The sequence below is a fragment of the Symphalangus syndactylus genome, chromosome 3 (genome assembly GCF_028878055.3).
Source record: "Symphalangus syndactylus isolate Jambi chromosome 3, NHGRI_mSymSyn1-v2.1_pri, whole genome shotgun sequence".
In the NCBI taxonomy this organism is placed as follows: Eukaryota; Metazoa; Chordata; class Mammalia; order Primates; family Hylobatidae; genus Symphalangus; species Symphalangus syndactylus.
The window spans coordinates 108,056,070-108,084,000 of record NC_072425.2 but is presented as its reverse complement, the minus strand read 5'-3'; the positions used below and the strand labels follow the sequence as shown (position 1 = coordinate 108,084,000).

Here is a 27,931-nt window from a genome sequence, read left to right as displayed (position 1 = left end):
ATGTGATGAATTACATTTATTGATTTGCATATGTTGAACCAGACTTGCATCCCAGGGATGAAGCCAACTTGGTCGTGGTGTATAAGCTTTTTGATGTGCTGCTGTATTCTGTTTGCCAGTATTTTACTGAAACTTTTTGCATCAACGTTCATTAGGGATATTGGCATGAAGTTTTTCTTTTTTGGTTCTGTCTCTGCCAGGTTTTGGTATTAGGAAGATGCTGGCCTCAGAATGAGTTAGGGAGGAGTCCCACTTTTTTAATTGTTTGGAAGAATTTCAGAAGAACGGATATCAGCCCCTCTTTGTATCTCTGGTAGAATTCAGCTGTAAATCCATCTGGCCCTGGGCTTTTTTTGGTTGGTAGGCTATTTATTACAGCCTCAATTTCAGACCTTGTTTTTGGTCTATTCAGGGATTCAACTTTTTCCTTCTCCTATATTGGGTGCATGTATATTTAGGATAATTAGCTCTTCTTGTTGAATTGACTTGTTTATCATTATGTAATGCCCTTCTTTGTCTTTTTTAAAATCTTTGCTGGTTTAAAGTGTATTGTGTCAGACACTAGGATTGAAACCCTTGCTTTTTTCTGTTTTGTATTTGCTTGGTAAGTTTTCCTCCATCCTTTTATTTTGAGTCTACGTGTATCTTTGCATGTGAGATGGGGCTCTTGAATACAGCACACTGATGGATCTTGACTCTTTATCCAGCTTACCATTTGGTATCTTTTAATTGGGGCATTTAGCCTATTTACATTTAAGGCTAATATTTTTATGTGTGAATTTGATCCTGTCATCATGATGCTATCTGGTTATTTTGCAGACTTGTTTATGTAGTTGCTTTGTAGTATCACTGGTCTGTGTACCTCAGTGTGTTTTTGTAGTGGCTGGTAACAGGTTTTCCTTTCCATATTTAGTGCTATATTCAGGAGCTCTTCCAAGGCAGGCTTAGTGGTGATGAACTCCCTCAGCATTTGCTTGTTCGAAAAAGATTTTAATTCTCCTTTGCTTATAATGCTTAGTTTGGCCAGATACGAAATTCTAAGTTGGAAATTCTTTTTTAAAGAATGTTGAATATTGTCCCCCAGTTTCTTCTTGTAGGGTTTCCACTGAGAGGTCTGCTGTTAGTCTGATGGGCTTTCCTTTATTGGTGACCTAGCCTTTCTCTCTGGCTGCCCTTGACATTTTTTCCTTCATTTTGACCTTGGAGAATCTTATGCTTATGTGTCTTGGGGTTGATCTTCTCATGGATTGTCTTACTGGGGTTCTCTCTGGATTTCCTTAATTTTTATAATGGCCTGTTGGCTAGGTTGGGTCGTTCTCTTGGATGATATCCTGAAGTGTGTTTTCCAACTTGGTTCCATTCTACTCATCTCTTTCAGGTATCCCTATCAGTTGTAGGTTTGGTCTTTTAATATAGTTCCATAGTTCTTGGAGGTTTTGTTGGTTCTTTTTCATTCATTTTTCTCTAATCTCGTCTGCCTGCTTTATTTCAGCAAGACAGTCTTCAAGCTCTGATATCCTTTATTCCACTTGGTTGATTCAGCTATTGATACTTTTGTTTGCATTGTGAAGTTTCTTGTGTTGTGTTTTTCAGCTTCATTCGGTCATTTATTTTCCTCTCTAAACTGGATATTCTGGTTAACAGCTCCTGCAATATTTTATCATGGTTCTTAGCTTCTTTGCAATGAGTTAGAACATAATCCTTTAGCTCAGCAAAGTTCATTATTACATGTCTTCTGAAGCCTACCTCTGTCAAATCATCCATCTCAGTCTCAGCCCAGTTCTGTGCCCTTGCTGGAGACATGTTGCTATCATTTGGAGGAGAAGAGGCACTCTGGCTTTTTGAGTTTTCAGCATTTTTATGTTGATTCTTTCTCATCTTCATGGGTTTATCTACTTTTGATCTTTGTGGCTGCTGGCCTTTGAATTGGGTTTTTGTGAGTTCTTTTTTGTTGATGTTGTTGTTGTTGCTCTGTGTTTGTTTTTCTTTTAGCAATCAGGTTCCTCTTTTATATGGCTGCTGAGGTTTGCTGGGGGTCCACTCCAGAACCTATCCACCTGGGTCCTTCCTGCTCTTGGAGGTATCACAAGTGGAGGCTGTAGACCAGCAAAGATGGCAGCCTACTCCTTCCTCTGGAAGCTCTGTCTCAGAGGGGCACCAACCTGATGCCAGCAAGAAAACTTATGTATAAGGTGTCTGGAGACTCCTGTTGGGAGGTGTCACCCAGTCAGGAGAAGTGGGATCAGGGACTTGCTTAAATAAGCAGTCTGGCTGCCCCTTGGTGGAGTGGGTGTGCTGTGCTGGGGGGAATCCCCCTAGTCTGGGCTGCCGTGACTCTCTAGAGCCAGCAGGCAGAAAATACTAAGACCACTGATTCACAATACCTCAGCCACCGCTCCTCCTAGGGGCTCCTCTCAGGGATAGCAGAATTCTGTCCATAAGCCCCTGGCTTGAGATGCTGAAATTCCCACAGAGAGGCCCTGCCCAGTAAGGAGTGGACCAGGTTCCTACTCAATGAAGCAGTCTGGCCATGAACTGATCCAGCTGCTGCGCTTCATTATAGAAAATTGGTCTTGGTCCAGACTGCCCAGTCTTGCTGGCACAGGTGATGGGGGAATATGGTCAACTGGAGCCGCAGTGATGGTGGCCGCCTCTCCCCACTGGGAACTCAGTCTTTTTAGGCAGTCTCTGGCTTGCTGTGCTGGCTGGCAGGGATTCCAAGCCAGTGGGTTTTAGCTTGTGGGGTTGCATGGGAATGAGGCCACTTGACTCCCTGGCTTCACCCCCCTTCCCATGGGAGTGGACGAATCTCCTGCCTCATGGGAATTCCCAGAGCTAGAGTATGCAAATACTCCTGTGTCTCAGTGCCTGCTCAAATGTCTGCCCACTTGAGCAGCAGCTGTGAGTCTTCACAGCTCTATGCTTGGGACCCAAGGCCCTGGTGGTGTGGATTCACAAGGGGACCTCCTGATCAGTGTGTTGCAAAGATCTGTGGGAAAAGCATGGTTTTCAGGGAAGGGTAGCATAGTCCCTTACCACCTCCCTTGGCTCTGTGTAGCTCCAGGGTGGGGCCTTGCTCCACCCTGCTTTTCCTTGCTCTCCATGGGTTGGACCAACCACCTAGTCAGACCCAGTGAGAGAACCTTGGTACCTAAGTTGAAGATTCAGAATTCACTCACCATTTTCCTCCTTCTTGGTGGGAGCCACAGAGCAGAGCTCTTTGTATTTGGCCGTCTTGGCTGCTCCCCCAACAGGTATAAATTTAACCAAGAAGGCGAAAGATCTTTACAAGGATTACTACAAAATGCTGATGAAAGAAATTGAAGGGGGCACAAACAAATGGAAAAAACATCCCATGATCATGGATCAAAATTAATATCATTAAAATGACCACATTGTCAAAGCAATCTACAGATTCAGTGTAATTCCTACCAAAATACAAATGTCATTTTCACAGAAATATAAAAAATTCCTAAAATTTATATGAAACCAAGAAAGAGCCCAAATAGTCAAAGTGATCCTGAGGAAAAAGAACAAAGCTAGAAGCATCACATTTCCTCACTTCAGAGTATATTATTAGGCTATGGTAACCAAAACAGCATGGTATTGGTTTAAAAGAAAACACAGAGTCCAGTGGAACAGACTAGGGAATCCAGATATAAATCCACAAATTTATTGCCAATTGATTTTCAGCAAAAGTGCCAAGAACATACATCGGGGAAAGGACACTCTTCAATAAATGGCACCAGGAAAACTGTCTACCCACATGCAGAAGAATGAAACTGGACCCCTACTTCTCACCACATACAAAAACCAACTTAACATGTATTAATGACTTAAACTTAAGGCCTGAAACTAATAAATAGGAAACATAGGGAAAACACTTCAGGACATTGGTGTAGGCAAAGGTTTTATGGCTAAGACCCAAAAACAGAGACAACTAAAACAAAAGTAGACAAAAAGTCTATATTAATCAAAAAAGCTTCTGCACATCAAAGGAAGCAATCAACAGAGCAAAGAGACCTGTTGAATGTGGGAAAACACTTGCAAACTGTTCATCCAACAAGGTACTAATATCTACAAAACATTAAGAATTCAAGCCATTCTTCAGTAAAAATGCCAAATAATCCCGTGAAAAAGTAGGCAAAGGACATGAATAGACATTTCTCAAAAGAAGACATACAAATGGCCAAAAAGTAAATAAAAATGCTCAACATCACTAATCATCAGGGAAATGCAAATCAAAACCACAATGAGATATTATAATCTTACCCCAGTTAGAATGGCTAGTATTAAAAAAAATATATATAACAGATGCTGGCAAAGATGCAGAGAAAAGGGTATCCTTATACACTCTTGATGGAAATATATACTGGTGCAGCAAATATGGAAAACAGGATGGAAGATTCCTTAAAAAACTAAAAATAGAACTATCATATGATCCAGCAATCTTGCTACTGGGTATTTATCCAAAAGAAAGGAAATTAGTATAACAAAACGATACCTGCATCTCCAGGTTTATTGCAGCACTATTCACAATAGCAAAGATGTGGAATCAACCTAAGTTGTCCTGGACCTGGACCTAAGTGTCCATCAGCGGATGAATAAATAAAAAGAATGTGGTATACACACAGTGGAATAGTATTTGTTATGTTCTTTAAGAAATAATAAAATTCTTTTATTGTAGCACCAAGAAATAGCCTGGAAGACATTATGCTAAGTGTAATAAGGCAGTTGCAAAAAGACAAACATGGCATGGTTTCACTCATATGTGAAATCTGAAAAACTCAAACTTACAGAACTAGAGAGTAGAATGGTAGTTACCAGAGGCTGGGGGTTGTGGGAGGATGGAAAATGGGGGGAAGGTAACCAAAGGGTACAAAAAGTTCAAGTTAGACAGGAGGAATAATTTTTCAATATCTAATGAACAGTAAGGTGACCATAGTTAATAATGAAGTATGTTTCAAAATTGCTAAGAGGATAGATTTTAAATATTCTCACTACAAGAAAATGATGGGTATATGGAGTGATGGATATGTTAATTACCTTGATATAGTCATTCCACAATGTATTAATGTATCAAAGCATCATGAACTTCAAGCATATATAGACTTATTTGTCAATTAAAAATAAAAATCTAAAGAAAAGACTTGAATGTAAGGCTTAACCAGTTTCCATATATCAAATATGAATGCACCATTTTAGTTACCCCATAACACTCACTGTAGGAGTATGGGTGGGCTGTCTTTCTGTCATAAGTTTTTAATTTAACTTAATTTTATTGCATTAAAAAAGAAGCATTGAGATATAACTAATATTCATACAAGCCATGTATTTAAAGTGTACAATTCAGTGGCTTTCACTATATTCATAACATTGGACAACCAATACCACTAATTCCAGAACATTTTCATCATTCCCTGCAAAAACTCTGTACCCAGCATTAGTCATTCTCCATTTCTCCCCTGTCCCTATCCTCAGTCATAGGCAACCGCGAATTTACCTTCTATTTCTACAGATTTACCTATTCTGGACATTTAATATCAGTGAAATTATATAATACATGGTTTTTTAATGATTGGCTTCTTTCATTTGTTATGTTTTCAAAGGTCATCTGTGTTGTAGCATGTATCAGTTCTTTATTCTTTTTATTGATACATCCCATCATATGTACATACCACATATTATTTCTCAATTGAATGGACATTTGTTCATTTTCCAAATGTTGGCTGTTATTAGTAATGTGGTGATGGACCTTCCTGTACAAGCTTTTGTGTGGACATATGCTTTAATTTCTTGTGGCTGAAAACCTAGCAGTGGAATTGCTGGATCACATGGTAAATTTATATTGGACTTTTTGAGAAACTGCCATTGACTTTTTATATCTTCATCAGCAGTGTATAAGGCTTCCAATATCTCTACATTCTCATCAATACTTGTAATTACCTGTTTTTTTAAATTATAGCCACCCAGTATGTGCAAAGTGGTAGCTCATTATAGTTTTGATTTATACTCCATGATGTCTAATGATGTTGAACATTTTTCATGCACTTTTTCACAGAAATGTCTATTCAGATCCTTTGCTCATTTAAAAACTATGATATTTGTCTTTTTATTATTGAATCTTTTAAAAAAATTATTATACCTTAAGTTCTGGGATGCATGTGTAGAACGTGCAGATTTGTTACATAGGTATACACGTGCCATGGTGGTTTGCTGCAACCATCAACCCATCATCTACATTAGGTATTTCTCTTAATGCTATTCCTCCCCTAGTGCCCCCGCCACCTGCCAAAAGGAAACCATGTGTGATGTTCCCCTCCCTGTGTCCATGTGTTCTCATTGTTCAACTCCCACTTATGAGTGAGAACATGTGGTGTTTGGTTTTCTGTTCCCATGTTAGTTTGCTGAGAATGATGGTTTCCAGCTTCATCCATGTCCCTGCAAAGGACATGAACACATCCTTTTTTTATGACTGCATAGTATGCTATGGTGTATACATGCCACATTTCCTTTACCCAGTGTATCATTGATGGGCATTTGGGTTGGTTCCAATCTTTGCTATTGTGAACAGTGTTGCAATAAACATACGTGTGCATGTGTCTTTATAGTAGAATGATTTATAATCCTTTGGGTATATACCCAGTAATGGGATTGCTGGGTCAAATGATATTTCTGGTTCTAGATCCTTGAGGAATCACCACACTGTCTTCCACATGGCTGAACTAATTTACATTTCCACCAACAGTGTAAAAGCATTCCTATTTCTCCACATCCTCTCCAGCATCTGTTGTTTCCTGACTTTTTAATGATCGCCATTCTAACTGGCATGAGATGGTATCTTACTGTAGTTTTGATTTGCATTTCTCTAATGACCAGTGATAATGAGCTTTTTTTCATATGTCTGTTGGCCGCATAAAGGATCTTCTTTTGAGAAATGTCTGTTCATATCTTTTGTCCACTTTTTGCTGGGGTTGTTTTTTTCTTGTAAATTTGTTTAAGTTCCTTGTAGATTTTGGATATTAGCCCTTTGTCAGATGGATAGATTGCAAAATTTTTCTGCCATTCTGTAGGTTGCCTGTTCATTATGATGGTAGTTTCTCTTGCTGTGTAGAAACTCTTTAGTTGGATTAGATCCCATTTATCAATTTTGGCTTTTGTTGCCATTGCTTTTGGTGTTTTAGTTATGAAGTTTTGCCCATGCCTATGTCCTGAATGGTATTGCCTAGGTTTTCTTCTAGGGTTTTTATTGTTTTAGGTCTTACATTTAAGTCTTTAATCCATCTTGAATTAATTGTTGTATAAGGTGTAAGGAAGGGGTCCAGGTTCAGTTTTCTGCATATGGCTTAGTTTTCCCAACACCATTTATTAAATAGGGAATCCTTTCCCCATTGCTTGTTTCTGTCAGGTTTGTCAAAGATCAGATTGTTGCAGATGTGTGGTGTTATTTCTGAGGCGTCTGTTCTGTTCCACTGGTCTATATATCTGTTTTGGTACCAGTACCATGCTGTTTTGGTTACTGTAGCCTTGTAGTATAGTTTGAAGTCAGGTAGCATGGAGTCTCCAGCTTTGCTCTTCTTGCCCAGGATTGTCTTGGCTATACGGGATCTTTTTTGGTTCCATATTAAATTTAAAGTAGTTTTTTTCCAGTTCTGTGAAGAAAGTCAATGGTAGCTTGATGGGGATAGGACTGAATCTATAAATTACTTTGGGAAGTATGGCCATTTTCACAATATTGATTCTTCCTATCCATGAACATGGAATGTTTTTCCATTTGTTTGTGTCCTCTTTTATTTCCTTGAGCAGTGGTTTGCAGTTCTTCTTGAAGAGGTCCTTCACATCCCTTGTAAGTTGTATTCCTAGGTATTTTATTCTCTTTGTAGCAATTGCGAATGGGAGTTCACTCGTGATTTGGCTTTCTGTTTGTCTATTATTGGTGTATAGGAATGCTTGTGATTTTTGCACACTGATTCTGTATCCTGAGACTTTGCTGAAGTTTCTTATCAGCTTAAAGAGATTTTGGGCTGAGACGATGGGGTTTCCTAAATATAGAATCATGTCATCTGCAAACATAGACAATTTGACTTCCTCTCTTCCTATTTGAATACATTTCTTTCTCTTGCCTGATTTCCCTGGCCAGAACTTCCAATACTACGTTGAATAGGAGTGGTGAGAGAGGGCATCTTTGTCTTGTGCCAGTTTTCAAAGGGAATGCTTCCAGCTTTTGCCCATTTAGTATGATACTGGCTGTGGGTTTGTCATAAATGGCTCTTATTATTTTGAGATATGTTCCATCAGTACCTAGTTTATTGAGAGTTTTTAGCATGAAGGGGTGTTGAATTTTACCAAAGTCCTTTTCTGCATCTATTTAGATAATCATGTGATTTTTGTCATTGGTTGTGTTCATGTGATGGATTACATTTATTGATTTGTGTATGTTGAACCAGCCTTGCATCCCAGGGATGAAGCCAACTTGATCATGGTGGGTAAGCTTTTTGATGTCCTGCTGGATTTGGTTTGCCAGTACTTTATTGAGAATTTTCACATCGACGTTCATCAGGGATATTGGCCTGAAATTTTCTTTTTTCAGTTGTGTCTCTGCCAGTTTTTTGTATCAGGATGATGCTGGCCTCATAAAATGAGTTAGGGAGGAGTCCCTCTTTTTCTATTGATTGGAATAGTTTCAGAAGGAATGGTACCAGCTACTCTTTGTACCTCTGGTATAATTCAGCTGTGAATCTGTCTGGTCCTGGGCTTGTTTTTGGTTGGTAGACTATTAATTACTGCCTCAATTTCAGAACTTGTTATTGGTCTATTCAGGGATTCCACTTCTGCCTGGTTTAGTCTTGGCAGGGTGTATGTGTCCAGAAATTTATCCATTTCTTCTAGATTTTCAGTGCTGGGAGATCCGCTGCTCTCTTCAGAGCTGGCAGGCAGGAATGTTTAAGTCTGCAGAAGCTGTGCCCACAGCCCTTCACCCAGGTGCTGTGTCCCAGGGAGATGGGAGTTTTATCTGTAAGGCCCTGACTGGGGCTGCTGCCTTTCTTTCATAGATGCTCTACCCAGAGAGTAGGAATCTAGAGAGGCAGTCTGGCTACAGTGGCTTTGCTGAGCTGCGGTGGGCTCTGCCTAGTTCAAACTCCCTACAGCTTTGTCTACACTGTGAGGGGAAGACCTCCTACTCAAGCCTCAGTAATGGTGGATGCCCCACCCCCCACCAAGGTCCAGCATCCCAGGTTGACTTCAGACTGCTGTGTTGGCAGCGACAATTTCAAGCCAGTGGATCTTAGCTTGCTGAGCTCCGTGTGGGTGGGATCTGCTGAGCTAGACCACTTGGCTCCCTGGCTTCATCTCATTTTCCAGGGGAGTGAACAGTTCTGCCTTGGTGGTGTTCCAGGCGCTACTGAGATATGAAAAAAAAAAAAAGAAAAGAAAACTCCTGCAGCTAGCTCGAGGTCTGCCCAAATGGCCACCCAGTTTTGTGCTTGAAACCCAGGGCCTTGGTGGTGTAGGCACCTGAGGAAATCTCCTGGTCTGTGGGTTGTGAAGACTGTGGGAAAAGTGTAGTATCTGGGCCAGAATGCACCGTGCCTCATGGCACGGTCCCTCACAGCTTCCCTTGGCTAGGTGAGGGAGTTCCCTGACCCCTTGTGCTTCCTGGGTGAGGTGACACCCCACCACACTTCAGCTTGCCCTCCATGGGCTGCTCCCACCGTCTCAGTTGGAAATGCAGAAATTACCGGCTTTCTGTGTTGATCTCACTGGGAGCTGCATACTGGAGCTGTTCCTATTTGGCCATCTTGCCAGCCACCTCTGAATCATAAGATTTCTATACATATTCTAGGTATAAGTCTCTCATCAGAAATATGATTTGCAAATATTTTCTCCCATTTCATGGGTTGTCTCTTCACTTTCTTGATGATAACTTTTATAGCACAAAAATTTTAAATTTTGATGTAATCCAATTTATCCATCTGTTTCTTTGTTGCTTGTACTTTTAGTGTCATATCTATGAAACTTTTCTCTTACTCAAGGTTATAAAAGTTTAAGCTGGTATTTTCTTTTAAGAGTTTTATAGTTTTCATTTTATAAACTAGTTTTATGAAATTATAGTAGTTCTTACAGTGAGGTCTTTGATCTATTTTGTGTGAATTTTTCTACATAGTGTGAGGCAAGGGTTCAGCACCATTTGCTACAAAGTCTATTCTTTGTCCATTGAATGGTTTGAATAGTTGAGTTGAATCTGTAGATCAGTTTGGGAAATATTGCCCATGAACATGGGTGTATTCATGGTATCTAATCTATGAAAGTGTTATGTCTTTCCATTTATTTAGGTTGTCTTTAATTTCTTTCAATAATATTTTATACTTTCCAGAACACAAGTTTTTCACTTCCTTTGTTAAATATATTTGTAAATATTTTATTATTTTTGATGCTGTAAGAAATGAAATTATTTTCTTTATTTCATTTTGGATTGTTCAGTGCAAGTGTGTAGAAACACAATTGATTTTTGTATAATGATCTTGTATCCTGCAACATTGCAAAACTCATTAGTTTGAATAGTTTTTGCTAGATTATTTAGGATTTTCTGAATCATGATGACTTAATCATGTCATGTATACATATATTTTACTTCTTTCTTTCAAATTTTATTGCCTTTCATTTCATTTTCTCCCCTAATTGGCTCACCTTGTATAATGTTAAATGGAAGTAGTGAGAATAATCACTCTTGTCTTGTTCTTGATCTTAGGGGAAAAACATTCAGTTCTTCACCCTTATGTATTACACAGGTTGTATATACCTTATCTGAACTAGTTGGGACCAGAAGTGTTCTGGATGTGGTGGTTGTTTTTTTGGATTTTGGTATATTTGCATTGTACTTACCAGTTGAATATCCCAAATAAAAAAATAAAAAATTTGAAATGATCCAGTGAACATTTCTTTTGAGCATGATGTCAGCACTCAAAAAGCTTTGGATTTTAGGGCATTTTGGATTTTGGACTTTCAGATTTGGGATGCTCAACATGTATTAACTGTGGGTTTTTCCATATATGCACTTTATCAAGTTGAGAAAGTTCCCTTCCATTCCTAGTTTTTTATAAGCAATATTTTAGTCTTGCATTGTGTGAAATGTTTCCCTTTTCTATTGAGATGATCATGTGAGCTTTATTGTATTGATATGATGTATTACATTGATTAATTTTTGGTCTTTAAACATTTGTGGGCTGTTATCCATTACAGTGTCTGCTCAACAGTTATACCTTGACAAGTGTGAGATAAATGCTGAGTCCTGGCCATGTTGCTGTCCCTCATTTTTAAAAAAACCATTTGATATTAAGTATGGTATTTCTAATGGAATCTTCTATTAAATGTCACACTGTAAAATTAAAAATTTGCCATTTCTCAGTTTCCTAAACTTAATAGAGCTCTTACTAAATTATCTTTATGAGAAATGTGTCTCTTCCTATTTATCTGAAAGTAGATGAAGAGAATTTTGTATTGCTCCAGCCCTTCAGCCAAAATTAAATCAGAATAGGATGAAATTCTTAAACAACATGAATGTGTATCTATAATACACCTTTCAAAAAGAACAAGTTCTTACCAAATTATGCTGTTGTTTTTACTGGAGTCTTAGCTTTTATGATTTTAAAAACATCTCTAAGGCTCAAATTCTATCGTTCTTGGTTTGAAATCAACCTCTTCTTTTCCTATATGGTTGGAAGGGTTACACAGCTATGGCCCACAAGCCAAATTTGGCCTGTAGATATGTTTTATTTGTCCACAGACTTTTGAAATTTAGGCCAAGCATGTGCTCCTAGCTAGACACCACATTCAATCTTCCTATTGTCTTTTATTATGCATTTAAGCATGGCTTTGGAGTTTGTAATGCTTGCAGTAAACATCTTGTTTTTGGCATTTTTATTTATCTCAATGGAACCATTATCTCTTGGCTTACCCAAATTTGAAATATTGGAATCATGGAATCATTATTAATAATTTTTATAAAGATTTTTTAATATAAAAATCACTTAAATACAAATAGATTCTCATTATGTAAGATTTAGACAATCAAAAGTACAAAATGCTGAAAGTCCCTTTTCACTTCTGTCTACCACTTTTTTCTCATTTACATGTAATCATTGTCATTAAGTTGGGCTGTGTTCTTCCAGCTCACTTTGTAGACTTTTACACACACACACACACACACACACACGGGCTATTTTTTTTATATAAAAAATAGGCTTGACAAATATAGTCCAACTTATTAACAATGGTTACTTCTAGATGGGGAAGAAATAGTAGAGAGGAATGAAGGGGATTTTCAATCTTTAGCCATTACTGCGAATTCTGTATAATCATGACTTACAAACATGTTTATATGAAGACTACGTCAGCAAGACACAAAACCCAGCAGCTATAAATGAGAATATTGATAGATTGACTATGTAAAAATATTATACTGTATCAGGGTTCAACCAGAAAAGCAGAACCAGCAGGGAGAATAATTATAAATACAAATTCAAATTTAAATACACACACACACACACACACACACATATAAACAGATAAATATAGATGCAGATATATGTATATATATATATATATATATATATATATATATATATATAGAAAGATAGAGATGTGTGTGTACACAAACAGACACACACACACACATATGGATTGTCTTGTGTGATTGTTGGGGCTTACTAAGAAAGTCTGAAATCAGTAGAGAAGGTCTTTAGAAAGGGAATTTCATAGTGTGAAACTTCATATTCCTTTGGGAGAAGCCTCAGTCCCACTTTTAAGGCTTTTCAACTGATTTAATTGGGTTTACTCAGATTATTTAAGATAATCTCCCTTATTTAAGGTCACCTGAGTAAGGGCTTTAATTATATCTGCAAACTACCTTCACAAGAAAACTAAGACTAGATGTTTAATTGAATAATTAGATATTGTAGCCTAGCTAAGGTAACACCTCAAAAAAGTCATCATATATACAAATAAAATTTACATACAGCAAAAGACACTATGAACAGAGATAAGCAACATGCAAGTAAAATAGCTATACAATATAGGTAATAGACAAAGGATTAATATTCAGAACTTACTGAGTTCCCCCAAATCAGCAAGAAAGACAAGAATCAGTTGATAGAAAAATGGGCAAAGGATATGCATAGGCAATTTACACACAAATTTTCATAGTCTGGTGAAAAAATACAAGAGAATGCTCAAACTCACTACTAATTAGGGAACTGAAATGTAAAGCAATAGCTAATTTTTCCTTATTATTTTAGCAAACATTTAAAATTATGGATAGCATCAAAAGCAGGCAAAAATGCAGAGTAATGGGAACTCTTGCTAGGAATCTGTCCTTTCTTACTTTCTTTTTTAATCACTAAGTTCATATGTTTGATTGTTTATGGTTGAGTCTCCCAACTAAATTCCCTAATTCTTTTCTCCCTGAGTTCAGCTTGCATAGTACTACTAGATACATCTTAAATAGTACTACTAGATACATCTTAATTCTCTCTCTCTTTTTCTCTTACATACACACAGACAATGCCTTAACATTATTTGTAATAGCCTCAGCCTGGAAACCACTAACTGTCTAACAACTATAGCATGGATAAATAACTTGTGATATATTCATGCAACAGATTATTTATAATAAAGAAAGTGACTATGAACTACAAGAATCAGCATGGATGACTCCTCAAAAATACTGTTGGGCAAAGAAGCAAAACAACAAAGAAAACATCAAGCATGACTGTATCTGAACAAAGTTCAAAAACGGCAAAACTCAACTATCTTATTTAGCAATGCATACCTAGGTGGTAAAAACATAAAGAAAAACAAAGAAATGATTATTCCAAATATCTGGGTAGCAATTACCTTATGGTTTGGGAATGGTGGATGCACAGGGAGAAAGTTGTGATTTGGGAGTTAAACTCAGGAGATTTCTGGGGTGCTTTTGATCTTAGACTTCTTGACCTTGATGGCAATGACACGTTAAACAGAACATACATGTTTTACGTTTTCACTCTATTTGGTTATAGTTAATAATTTTTTAAATTTAAAAATACCACAAAGGAACTTCCTGAGGTGCTGATGGTTTTCTATTTCTTGACATGAATGGTGATTGCATAATGTGTGATTTAAAAAATTAAATTTACTTAAAATTTCCACACTTTTCTCTTTGTTCTATTTGGCTAAAAAATTGTAAAAATAAAGTAGATAAAAAACCTTTATGAATTACTCCCTCCCTACAGAATAAAGATCAGACCCCTAACCTTTCAAAGTCCTCCATATATTGACTACCACAACCTTTCTAATCCTAACTCCCACTACTGCCTTCAGTAGAAACCAATAATAATAATGATAGCCTAAAACAAATGTAAAAAACCCCAAAAAACCCCAACCTTCAAAACTGCAAACAAAATTAAAAAGTCCACAAAGACACTAATTTTACTAAATTTCCTTTAACAAAAAACTTGACCTTGCCTCTTTTTATTCTTTATTTGAAGGTTTTGGATTGCCTACCACATGTTTTCCTAAGATGAATCAGAGCAGGATGACATGCTTGCTTAGTCTTTGATGATAATGAATATGTGTTTACACGATTGTCAGAAAGAACACATTTCTCCCAAGTTGTTACCTAACTGGTATTGTGTGTTTAAGAATTTTCTTTCTGATTTAAACCAGCTAAAACCAGTTTTTTAAAGGACATATATATATAAGATGTTAGATATTGGTTTGTGCCCAAGAAAACACAGTGAAAACTAAATAACCCAAATCAAGCCCTGAGTATTCATGTGCAGACTATCAGCTTCACACTTGGTCACAGTCAACTTCACACCTAAATGCCATTGAAAAGAAGCAGGGCCAAATGTTCCTGGAAAATGGGACTCTTAGGTTCACAGACATTTGCTGAAAATACCTGAGCCCCATGCTTCAGGGAGATTTTACTAAGAAGATTGATGTGCAGCTTCCAGGGGAAAGAATGAGGGAGGGGCAGGATGTGGTCTTGGTGAATCAGAAGTGGCCCTCCTTCCCCACCCCTCTTCTGAGTCAGCATGCAGCCACATGGCCCCACATGGTGCAGTTCTGGCTCTCGGATGAGCTGTCACACGGGGTCCTCCCTGCCTGCCTTCATTAAAGCAGTTGGTGATTTCCAGCAGCCCTATTTGTCATATGAATAGTTTTGTTCTGTCTATAAGTTAGTCAAGCAATCCATTTTTGAATCTTTCTGATAGTGACACAGTGACCTGAGGTGTTGTTGGGTTTGCTTGTTGTTGGATTTGCTTGCCTCATTTGGTCCTTAAAATGGTAAAGTAACATCACCCGTTTGTAGACAGCCTCGCAAAAATTTGAGCCCCTGGTTTTGGAACCAAGTCAGCTGGGTTCAAATTCCCACTTGCCACCTTCCAAACCTGGGATTTTATAAGTGCATATATTCCTTTTTGCCTTAGGGCATGAAACATGTGCTCAGCACTTGGTTGCTGCAGTGGGAACTGAGAGTCATTCTTGCTGGTGGTGCTGGTGGCAGAAGTTATGGCAAGCTCCCACAGAGCAGTGGCAGATTTGCCAGTGCCCGTGTCTGGGCTCCAGGTCTGGCAGTGTGGCAGAGTGGGCCACACTCACCAGTGCTGGGCAATAAAACAGCGTTTTCACATTGGACCAGCTCCATTACATGATTTGGGGTATTGTTCATGGCTACAGGGTCCTCACATTGGCTGTCCTGGCAACTCTGGGAGTTCTGCAATGCCCTTTTAAGCACATTCCCTTTTGCTTAAATGAAAGTTGGTCTCTTTTAAATGTAATGAAAGATATTGACTGATATAGTGACCTTGTGAAAATTTACTTTGTCATCTATAAAGTAGCTTAATAATAGCCATCTCTAAGGGTTATTGGGAGATTTCAATATATTAATGCATGCAAATAGTGTGGTGTCTGGCACTAAAATATTAGTTATTAATTATTAATAATGTGCTGGGCACAGGAAGAGCATTGGACTGTCTGTAATGAGAGTGCATCTTGTTATCAGGAGGGCCTCACTGTTTGTTTTAGGGTTAGGAATGATAGGATTAAAAGTAATTTGGGAATTTTTATGACTCATGACTTTATGGTTGGTTGATTTAGGCAACGATATAGCTTTTGTTTCACTTATTAAATTTAAATTTAATTTATGGACTTGTAAGGGCATAAATTTAATTTTACAGCTTGATTTTGACACAAAGCAAGATATTGAACATTAACAACACCACAGAGGCCTACTTTGTGCTCCTGTCCCTGTTGTTACTTCCTCCAAAGGTAACCACGGCACAGATTCCTATTACTATAAATTAATGTTGCCTGTTTTTGAATTTTATGTGAATGAGATTACATAGTATATACTCTTTTGTTGCTAAATGTTATACCTTTGAGATTCATTAATGTTTTTATAGATAGATATTGTTTTCTTCATTGCTAAATTGTATTCCATTATACATATATACCACAATTTATCTATTCTATTGTTAATAGGTAATATAGTTTGGCTCTGTGTCCCTACTAAAATCTCATGTCAAATTGTATCCCCAGTGTTGGAGGAGGGGCCTTGTGGAAGGTGATTGAATCATGGGGATGGACTTTCCTCTTGCTGCTCTTGTGATGGATTTCTCACAAGATCTGGTTGTTTGAAAGTGTGTAGCACCTGCCACTTCACTCCCTCTCTCTCCTCCTGGCCATGTGAAGACTGTGCCTGCTTCCTCTTTGCCTTCCACCATGATTGTAAATTTCCTGAGGTCTCCCCAGGAGCAGAAGCCTATACAGCCTGCAGAACTGCAAGCTAATTAAATCTCTTTTCTTTGTAAATTACCCAGTCCCAGGTATGTCTTTGTAGCAGTGTGAGAATGGGCTAATACAATGGGCATTTGGGTTGCTTCTAGTTTGGTGCTATGGAGAATAATGTGCTAGGAATATTCTCATTCTCTTAACTATTGTTTTGTGCACATATGTATGCATTTCAGTTAGGTTTATACCTGCAGATTGAATTTCTGAATCATACGGTGCACATATATTCAGCTTTACTGGCAACAAAATTTCCGAAGTAGTTTTTACCAATTTACACCCTCAAAGCATCCTGTGAGTTTCTGTTGCTCTATATCCTCATCAGTACTTGGTATTGTCAATCTTTTTAATTTTAGCCATTCTGGGGTGTGTGTAGAGATATCCTATTTTGTTTTCAATTTGCATTTTCTGGATAACTAGTAATATTGAGTACCTATTCATGTTCATCGGTCATTTGCATATCTCTTGTAAAAAGCCGTTCAAGTTTTTTTCCTGTTTAGAAAAAAATTGAGCCTGTGTTTTTTATAAATTTATAAGAGATATTTACATAGTCTAGATATGAGTTGTGTGATTTAAATATGTCAAATATCTTCTTCCACTTTGCATCTTGCCTTTTCATTCTCTTAATGGTGTCTTTTGATGAGTAGAAGCTTTAAATTTTAATAAGTCCAAATGATCAATAATTTTGTTATGTTAGTGCATTTTATTTTAATTAATAGACTTTATTTTTAATGCAATTTTAGTTTTACAGAAAATTGAGCCAAAGAACAGATTCCCATATACTCCCTGCTCTTCCAGTTTCCCTATTTATGTCTTGCATTGATGTGATACATTTGTTACAGTTGATGAACTGGTATTGATACATTGTTATTAACATAAAGTCCATCTCTTCTTATATATTTATAAACATCCTATTGGTTCTGTTTGTCTGGAAAGCCCTGATTAATACACCTTGGCAACCACTAATCTTTTTACTGTCTCTATAGTTTTGTCTTTTCCAAAATGACATTTGTTGGAGATATACATATGTAGCCTTTCAGACTGGCGTCTTTCACTTGGCAATATGCATTTAAGGTTCCTCTGTATCTGCTTGTGGATCATTTTTTCTTATTGCTCAATAATATTAATATTACATTGTATGGATGTACCACAGTTTGTTAATTCATTTATCTATTGAAAGACATCTTGGTTGCGTTCAATTTTAGGCAATTATTAATAAAGTTCCTGCAAACATTAATGTCAAATTTTTGTGTGAACATAAGTTTTTAACTCATTTGGGCAAATACATAGGAGTATGATTGCTGGATCATAAGGCGAGACAAGGTTTAGCATTGTCATAAAATTCCATTTGTCTTCCAAAGTGGCTGTACCATTTTACAATCCTACCAGAAATGAATAAGAGTTCTGGATGGATATGTGTGCGTGTGTGTGTGTGTGTGCGTGTGTGTGTGTGTGTGTATTCTATATATGTATATATGTATATGTGTGTCTGTGTGTGTATACGTGTGTGTATGTAAAACTTGACCCCTACTTCACATCAGATATAAAAATCAATTTCAGAAGGATTGAAAGATAAATCAATAAAAGTTCTAGAATATAACATAAGAGAAGATTCTGTTTTTAATTTCTTTTAAAGCATTAACTTAAGAGAGTAAAAAAAACAAGTCATAGACTGAGGGGAAATATTTGTAAAACACGTACCTGATAGAGGTCTTGAATCCAAAATATACAAATAACTCTTAAAACTCAACAGTAAGAAAACAAACAACCCAATTACAAAGTGGGCAAAAGACCTGAACAAACACCTCACCAAAGAAAGTAGACAGATGGCAAATGGCATATCAACAGATGTCCAACATCATATGCCATTAGAGAATTTCAAATTACAACAAGATAACACCACACATCTATTAGAATGGTTAAAATCCAAAACACTGAAATACCAAATGCTGATGAGAATGTAGAACAATCAATCCAACATAATTTATTTAAAAGACCATCCTTTTTCCACTCCATCATAGTAACAGTGTTGTTGAAAATCAGGTAACTATATATAAGGACTATTTCTGGACTCAATTCTATCCTCTTGGTCTGTTTATTTTTCCTGGTGCCAATATCACTCTTTTGGTTACTGTTGCTTTAAAATAAACTTTGATAGCTGTAAGCTAATCTTCACAATTCTCTTGGCTATTCTTGATCCTTTGCATTTCCATATAAAGCTTAGAAACAGTTTGCCAATTTCCACACACACAGACAGATAAACAAAAATCATGCTGAGAACTTGATTGTAAATGTTTTGAATCTATAGATCAGTGTTATCAAACCTTTTGGTCTTGCAACCCTTTACAATCTTAAAAAGTATTGAGAACTCTAAAGAGCTTTTCTTTATGTGGGTTATATCTATTAATTGTTACCACAATGAAATGGAAAACTGAGAAAATTTAAACATACTTATTAAATCATTTAAAAGTAACAATAAACCCATTACATGTTAAAATACATAAATAAGTGAAAACAGCTATATTTTCTAAAACAAAAAATATTAAGCGAGAAAAAGAACCTTGCTTTATGTTTTTATAATTTTTTTTTTTTTGGATGGAGTTTTTCTCTTGTTGCCCAGGCTGGAGTGCAGTGGCACAATCTCAGCTCACTGTAACCTCCACCTCCTAGGTTCAAGCAATTCTCCTGCCTCAGCCTCCCAAGTAGCTGGGATTACAGGCATGTGCCACCACGCCCGGCTTGTTTTTACAATTTTTTTTAAAATGCCCAGTTTAATGGAAAACAGTGGGATTCTCTTATTGCTTCTGTCCTTAATCTGTTGTGATATGTTGTTTTGATTTCAGTACGTAAAGAAAATCGGGGCTCAGGTACATGTAATTAAAAAGGGAAATGTTTTAGTAGTCTTTTTCAGAAAATGGTGAATATTCCTCTTTGATACTACAATGAAATACAAAAAGTGGTAGTCTCTTAAATTTTAATTGTAGTGTTTGGTACTTTAAAAATGGGTTTTAATTCTGTGGTAAATTTTTTTTTATCTTCTTATTTATGTTTTTTCAAAATATCAGTTACAGTTATTTTAAAGTCACTGTCTTATAACTCCAATGTCTGTATCACCTACGGTTCTGTTTTTAATTGTCTATTTTTTCTCTTTATTTTTGTTTTGGCCCCGTTTCCTAGTATACTTAGTAATTTTTACTGATTACAAGAAATTTATTGAAAAAATTAGAGTCTCTGAATGATGTAAGCTTTTCCAGGAAAGATTTAGTTTTTTTCTCCTGGAGGGCAGGTAGAGTACATGCAGAACACTTTAATCTGGTTAAGGCTTTTCTATTTCTGCATTATTCTTACTCCTAGGGTATATCCCTTTCACGGCCCTAATTGAAAGCCTGAAGTGTTTACTAGTGCCTCTTTTACTTGGTGGTTTCTGAATTCCAATTTTTGTTTCCTTGGTACCATGAGATTGCCTAAATATCTGCTTAGCTTTTTAGCTTCTTAGCAGCTGCTTTCTGTCTAGTTTCTGCCATCTTGCCCCATATGTGCTCATCTTAGAAATCAGGAAATGCTTCATAGGAAAATTTGCATGCAGAATATTGGGCTTACTTCTCTCTGTAACTCCCTTTTCTTCTGGAGCTGGATCCTTATAGTCTGGGCTTTCATTTCTCTTCTATGTGCAGAAAATATATTAAAAGTAAGAATAAAGTTTATTACAGAAATCAAATATGTCTTAATATTAAGAAACGTATTAATACAGTTCATCAAAATGTTTTAAAAATCAACAATCCCTTTTAATTGTAAATGTTTTTCTTAGTAAACTATAGCTTGATGACTGCTTTATCACCAGGACTTAAAAAAATCTAGTTATCTATCCAAGGGATTGGCAAATATGGCATATGGGTAAGTCGCATGCTTTTGTAAATAAAGTTTTATTGGAACACTGACATGCCAATTTATTTATGACATCTATGGCTACATCTATGCTACAATGGCAGAGCTGAGTAGTTGTAACAGAAGTTGGGTCATGGCCTAAATCCTAAAATATTTACTTTTTGAGCCTTTAAGCAGATGTTTGCCAATCCTTTATCTATCTTAGGCAGTTTCCTCATCTGTAAACTGGGGATAACATAACCTTACTTCACTGGGTAATAAAATAATTTTATATCATTATATATATTTGTGTATACAGTTGACCCTTGAGCAACACAAGCTTGAACTGCACAATTTCACTTACTGTGCAGATTTTTCTCCATATATGTTTTGGAAAATGCTTTGGAGATTTGCAACAATTTGAAAAAACAGATGAACTGTGTGAATTAAGAAAAAGATATGTGATGAATGCACATAATATGTGTAGACAATCATCTGTTTTACCATTTACTATCATAAAATATGCACGACTCTTATCATAAAAAGTTAAATTTTATCAAAATTTACATACACACTTATAGACCAAATATGGCGCAATTTGTGGTGGAGAGAAATGTAAACAAACGTCAAGATGCAATTTTAAGCAATAACTGCATAAAACTAATTGTAGTACATATTACAGTACCATAATAATTTTATAGCCATCTCCTGTTGCTATTGTAGTGAGCTCAAGCGTTGTATCTGCTTAAAATGCTATGTGATGCTAATCATCTCCATGTGAGCAGTTTGTCTCTCCAGTAAATTGCATATAGCAGTAAAAAGTGGTCTCTTGTGATTCTTGTGTATTTTTCATTATGCTTAGTGCCATACTGTAAATCTTGAATAACATTATGGGACCCATACAAAGTGCCACTAGTGATGCTGGAAGTGCTCCCAAGAAGCATAGAATAGTCATGATATTACAAGAAAATGTTGACTTTCAGACAGATGATTCATACTGTAAACAGACCATGTAAATTTATGGTATTGATAAATACAATATAGTACTGTAACTGTATTTTCTCTTCCTTAGTATTTTCTTAATAACATTTTCCTTTTTCTGGCTTATTTTATTGGAAGAATACAACATGTAATATACATAACATACAAAATATGTGTTAATCTACTGTCAACCTACTATGGTAGGCTATTAATAGTTAAGTTTTTGGAGAATCAAAACATATATGCGTGAGGGGTTGGCACCCCGACCTCTGCATTGTTCAAGGGTCAACTGTATATCTGGATGGATGTGTATACAACTGTATATCTGTATATCTTTATGTGTGTGTATACATACACATAATATTTTTACTCTTAATATTAACATTGAGAGAGTCAAATAGAGGGGACAAGTGATGGTTCTTACATTTCATTCTGTTCTATTCAAAAATTTTACAGGTAGGCTGGATTGATGAAAGGTATGATTATAATTAGGAGAAATTAGAAAGTAACCTAATAATCTCATCAACACAAGGACCACAAGTGGGCTCCTTTGACAGTAGAAACATACCACAATACACAGAAAGATATTTTTCCTTAGCTTCGATCAAGAAAAAAGAAATCTCTAGACCAACAGAATTAGAGGAAATGTTGATCAATTACTTGGCTCAGTCTGTTGCTTTAGATGGGTGTGTTTATAAATTACCTAGGCCATAGCTTAACTTTCAAAGATCTTCTGAGACATTTTTTTCTGTCTTATTCCAACATTTTTTTCCTTTTTTGACATCATTAAATTCTTCCTAGTGTCTCATCGAAATATCTCTAGAATTACATTTATCTTATTTTGTTCTTCTTTTTCACTCTTTTGAGCACATGGAGAACAAATGATCAGTGACTCTAAAATCCTTCAGTTACTTGATGAAAATCATCAAGCCTCCCTTGAGTCAGCTGTAGAATGAGCACTCCTTTCTTCACAAGACCTGCTCTGTTCTTTTAGCTTTTTAATCAATCTCCATGAAGAGCATTAAATGAAAATCCAAATGTTGCAGCAAATATTTAAATTGATTAGAAGGAGCATAGGACATGAAGGGAACTAATATATATTAGGTGTCTATATCAGAAGCTATACTAGCCCTTTAACCACATTAAGGCACTAATTCAAATAATACTGCTATCAACTCTATAAACTAGGTGATATCACTGATATTTTATAGTTGAAGCTAGGAGACATTAACTAAGATACCTACAATGAGTTGCAAAATTTTCTGAGGAATGTATAAGTAGGTAATTTGTAAGTAGTTTTAAGTAGTTAATGCCACTTGCAAGTTGCAGTTAACTCTTTTGTAATCAGTCTGATGGTACAGCCATTTCTATTATTTCTCCAAGAATATAACACAGGCAGAGTAGCTGAGAGCTTAAGAGTTTAGGCTTTGATCTGGATTCAAATCTGTTCCCTACCACTTTCTATCTATATAATGGGAAATGGATTTAATATTCCCAAGCTACAGTTTTCTCATAAAATAACAATAAGAATACCTTATAGGGTTGTTGTGAGGATTATATGAGATAACACATATAAAATCATAGCATATTTCCATGTAAGGGCATAATACGTAGTGGTTTTTATTAATATTATTGCAGGCGAGTGGTAGAGCCAAGATTTTTTGGACTCATTTATCTTAGTATCTTACAGGGCTTAGAGTAGTATATAGTCTTCAGAAGAGAGAGTTGTCACACAGCACAGAGAAAGTGAGTTAACAAAGAATATTTAGTAATAGTTAAGCAAGTAAGGGTCTTCTTAGGCCTAGAGAATGGCAATATTGACAACATATGTACCTAAAAGTATGAAAGGAAAATATCAGACTTTGATATTTTTGGTGGTTTGCTTCAAAAATACCAATAAATAAATTGCAATGCAGTGAGAGATTATTTTTTAATCTGATGACATTGCATGACTTCAATTGGGTCAGAGAAAACTAGATGTTCAGATTGGAGGCTGAGGCTTGGATGAGAGGGGATAAAAGGCCTGCTCCAGGGTGGCAAAGGTAACAAAAGAAAGGCATAGATTTCAGAGATATCATGAAAGAAGATGCAGGCTCAACAAAATATCCTGAGTATCTACCATGGGATAGGTGTCATGTTAGGAGCCTGTGTGGTTTTCTCATTGATTTGAAGGTGACAAACTGAGGCTGTGAGAGACTAAGTGATTTGCTTAGTGTCACAGAACTAATAGATTTAACGTGGGGTTCTAATTCCAAGGCCAGCTTTGATTTTTAAATATACCTCAACTACCTCTCTTGGAGTCAATGACAAATTGGACATGGAAGAAACATGAGGGGGGAAGCAAGATAATTGAGAGCATAATAATACCATGAGAAGTCAAGAACTGAACATGCACTAGCATGCATATATATATACATGCACACACACACACACACACACACACACACTCTGTCCCACCCTCCCTGTTATGGTCTGAATGTTGGCACTCCCTCAAATTCATACGTTGGAACCTAGCACCCAGTATGATAGTATTAAGAAGTGACAGTCTTTTGGGAATAAAGTTATGAGGGCTCTGTCTTCATGAATGGGATTAGTGCTTATTATAAAAGAGGTTGAAGGGAGCCGCCTTGCCCTTACTGTCATGTGAAGACGAAGCACCAAGGTGTCATCTGTAAAGCAGAGATTCCTCACCAGACAAGGAATCTGCTGGTGCCTTGATCTTGGACTTCCCAACCGCTGGGACTGTGAGAAATAAATGTGTATTTTTGTAAGTCTGTAAGTCAGCCTCCAATATGAGCATCCAGTTTTCTCTGACCCTATTGAAATTTTGCACTGTCATCACATTAAAGAACAATCTCTCATTGCATTGCAATTTACTTATTGGTATTTTTGAGCACCCAGTGTAAGGTATTTTGTTATAGCAGTCTGAATGGACTAAGACACTCCCAAATATATAACAACACACACAGATTCTCTAGTTAATATCCATAATCACACAGAATCCATAAATCTCTTATCCGACAGCAATGTTTTGAAATAAACTTGTGTAGTATGCCTCCCAAAAAGAACCAAATACAAATAGATATAGTAAAGGTATATGGCCAATTTTTATGGAACAGTTACCAAATCATAGCCCTGTGGTTACATGCATTATGTCATTTAATCAGAATAACCCTGCGAGAGTCTTATGAGGTAGGTATTCTCATTGAACCCATTTTACAAAAAAATGGGAGATGTTGCTTCTAGCTAGTGTTCTCTGTTCCTATCTCCTAGATACAGTATACATTTTTTAGTTGTTCACCTCTTTTTCTCTGTTATTTATCTTTCTTCCTGCAGATGCCCATCAATTTTTACTACCAGTCCCAAAATAGAGCTTCTCTTTTTAGCTCCACCCCAGTCCTGAGCATCTTCTCACTCCACTTGGGAAGCTGAAAACCTCACAGGCCATGTTTTATGGATGCCTGGACACCCCCCAGTGTGGGCAATAAAACTCTTTATACAGAGGATGGAATTATGGCTCAGTATCTATTTGGGCTTGCTGTTCCTGGAACCAGAGATAGTTTATTTGCGACCAACAGAAAACTTACTAATCTATCTTCTTTAAGTGACAAGTGACAGAAACCCAGCTGACACTTAAGCAAAGGAAAAAATCGTTTGGTTGTCTGGAACTAAGAAGAATCAAAGAGGAGCTGGAATCAGACCCTATCCCAAATCTCTCTCTGTCTTTCTCTCTCTCTTCCCATATCTCCCTCTCACTTACAGGATTGTCAACAATAAGAAAAATACAACCTATCTTCCACTGGCTTAAGAAATAAGTCTTTCATTTCCTTCAAGTGTTTGTTCAAATCTCACTTCTTCAGTGAAGCCAACCAATTCTCACTTTATTCAACATCAAAACCTGTCCCTTTGATCCCAGCATTCTTGATTCTTTTTGCCATGCTCCTCTTATCAATTTTTTTCTGCTTACTATTTCCTAACATACTATAGAATTTTCTTACTTACGTTTTTAGTTTATTATAATATCTCTCTTGGCTAGAATGTAAGTTCCACAAGGGTAGGGATCTTGTGTTTTGTTCACTGAGCTACTTCAGACACCTAGAATAGGATCTGGGACATGGTAGATGCTCAACAAATATGATTGCATGAATGAAAGGGAATCTATTATCTTACACAAGGAGAAATCTCAAGTTGAGTGGACCCAGGATTTTTGGTTCAATGGCTCAATGACATAATTTAAAACCATACTTTTTCCATCTTTCCTGTCTGCCATCCTCAGCACTTCAGCTAGGCCTCTTAGGCTGGCTCTTTTCATGTTTGCAAGATGGCTGCTGCAGTTCCAAGTATCACATGTTGACAAGTATCACAAGTTGATAAGACATGTGCAGCAACAGCAGAAGGACGGTTGCTAGCTGCTTCTTTTCTGACTCTATTTTTTTCTTTAATCAGTGAAAAGTCATATATTATTTTTTAAAAGCCACACTTACATATATAACAACTGAAGTTAAGATAACTGGTTATAGTTGCATTAGTTTCTAAGCTAACCCTTACAAACAAGAATACTTACTCTTTTTTTTTTTTTTTTTTTTTTTTTGAGACGGAGTCTCCCTCTGTCGCCCAGGCTGGAGTGCAGTGGCGCGATCTCGGCTCACTGCAAGCTCCGCCTCCCGGGTTCACGCCATTCTCCTGCCTCAGCCTCCTGAGTAGCTGGGACTACAGGTGCCTGCCACCATGCCGGGCTAGTTTTTTTGAAGAATACTTATTCTTAATATAAGTTACTCAAGTGCAACAGTGTGTTAGTTTTGGAAGAAATAAGTCAATGTAAATGTATGAAATATCAGGAAGGCATTTCTAGGTATAGTAAGTATAATAATTCAACATTGCCTTTGAAAAGTATAATAGCTAGAAAAATTACTTTTAAAAATCTGTAGTAGTTTCTTATTTTGATAAAATTCTTAGAGAGAAATAAAACATGAGGAGATCTGCCATGAAGAAGACTAATGGGAAGGTGTTCTTGATTATATTAAAGTAAGGCAAAGTATCTTTAAAAACTGTGAAAATGTATTTTAAAATACAAATTTTCTATACGGTATAATATAGCCAAAATATATGAGAGACAATTTATTTGTTTTTTGGCTTAATCGATGGAATACATATTTTATTTAACCTATGTTATAGGTCAAATGGATTAAAAAATTAACTTTTGCTAAGAAGATGAGACAGTGGTAAGGGGTCTGTTGAACTCATTTAATATTACTGTTTGAAAAAATAAAGAGTATATGGTGTAAAAATATTAATTTAAAAATGGACTATATTGGTTGTAATCTTGTTCAACATTATCTGTAAGCCTCATGCTTATAAAATCTGAAGCGAAAATAACTACAGATCACCCTGTTAATCCTTTGGGCATTCCTAGTTGAATTAAGTTTGTCCTTGTTAAAGAAATTATCTTTGTTTTTTTTCCCCCTCAGGCATGCATGTAAAACAGTTCCTGTCTCAATGTATGCCTTAGGCAAAAAGTTCAGTGCTCAATTACCTGCTGTCTGAAGTCTCATATTTTGCAGCAAGCAAGTGAAATAGCATTTTAATCAGAAGTCTTGACCTCTGCTCCTCTTTTCCCTTCACAGCACTGCAAGCTATTTGGCATACGAAGGTCTTGACCTGAGAAAACCATCTTGGATAACCGCAGCAAGGAAAAGGAAAAATGCAACACCTAGGAGATTTCAGTAAACAGTAGAATCATGCCAACCTAATCTGTGTTAAAATGCTTGGAATGTGGGAGCCGCTGATGATGCCTGTTGTCTGTGTGTCTGACTGAATCCTTTCTTTTCTCAGAGCAGCAAAGCAAAGCCTGGGAACAAGGCCAAATGCCTGCCACTTACCTTAAATTGATCAGCCACTTTGAGATTAAAACCCCTGAAAGCTGCCACACCGTGAAAACAAGGCCTCCTTCACATTAAAGGCAAATTGCGACTTTGGGTTTGCTGTGATCTTTTTTCCATTTTATCCAGTTTTTCACAGTGCACTTTTTTCCCCCCTTTCCATTTATGCTCCAATATAGAAGCCAATAGTTACAGCATCTTGGCCAAGCATTCATTAAGGTTTATAAGAACAAAATTTATGGTTATTTAGGAGTTGGCACAAAGGCAGACTGTTGCTGGAAAAAGAAAAAGAAATACAGGTGGGAAATAGAAGCCTCCACAAAGGCCCACACTATACAGTACTGTACTAGGCTCTAGTAGTGGGCTGGGAGGAAAAA

General features: G+C 36.7%; 1 protein-coding gene across 1 annotated transcript in view; it reads left to right on the top strand.

The window, feature by feature from the left end:
* The window catches only part of LOC129478558 (uncharacterized), a 78,102-nt gene extending 50,452 nt beyond the window's left edge, over nucleotides 1-27,650 (top strand). Inside the window, exons 4-6 of the mRNA XM_055270087.1 lie at nucleotides 16,221-16,311; nucleotides 16,582-16,868; nucleotides 27,300-27,650. Of these exons, the coding sequence (XP_055126062.1) occupies nucleotides 16,221-16,311; nucleotides 16,582-16,614 (124 nt within the window). The 3' untranslated portion in view covers nucleotides 16,615-16,868; nucleotides 27,300-27,650. The remainder of the gene's footprint in view (nucleotides 1-16,220; nucleotides 16,312-16,581; nucleotides 16,869-27,299) is intronic.
* Nucleotides 27,651-27,931: the final 281 nt, after the last annotated feature.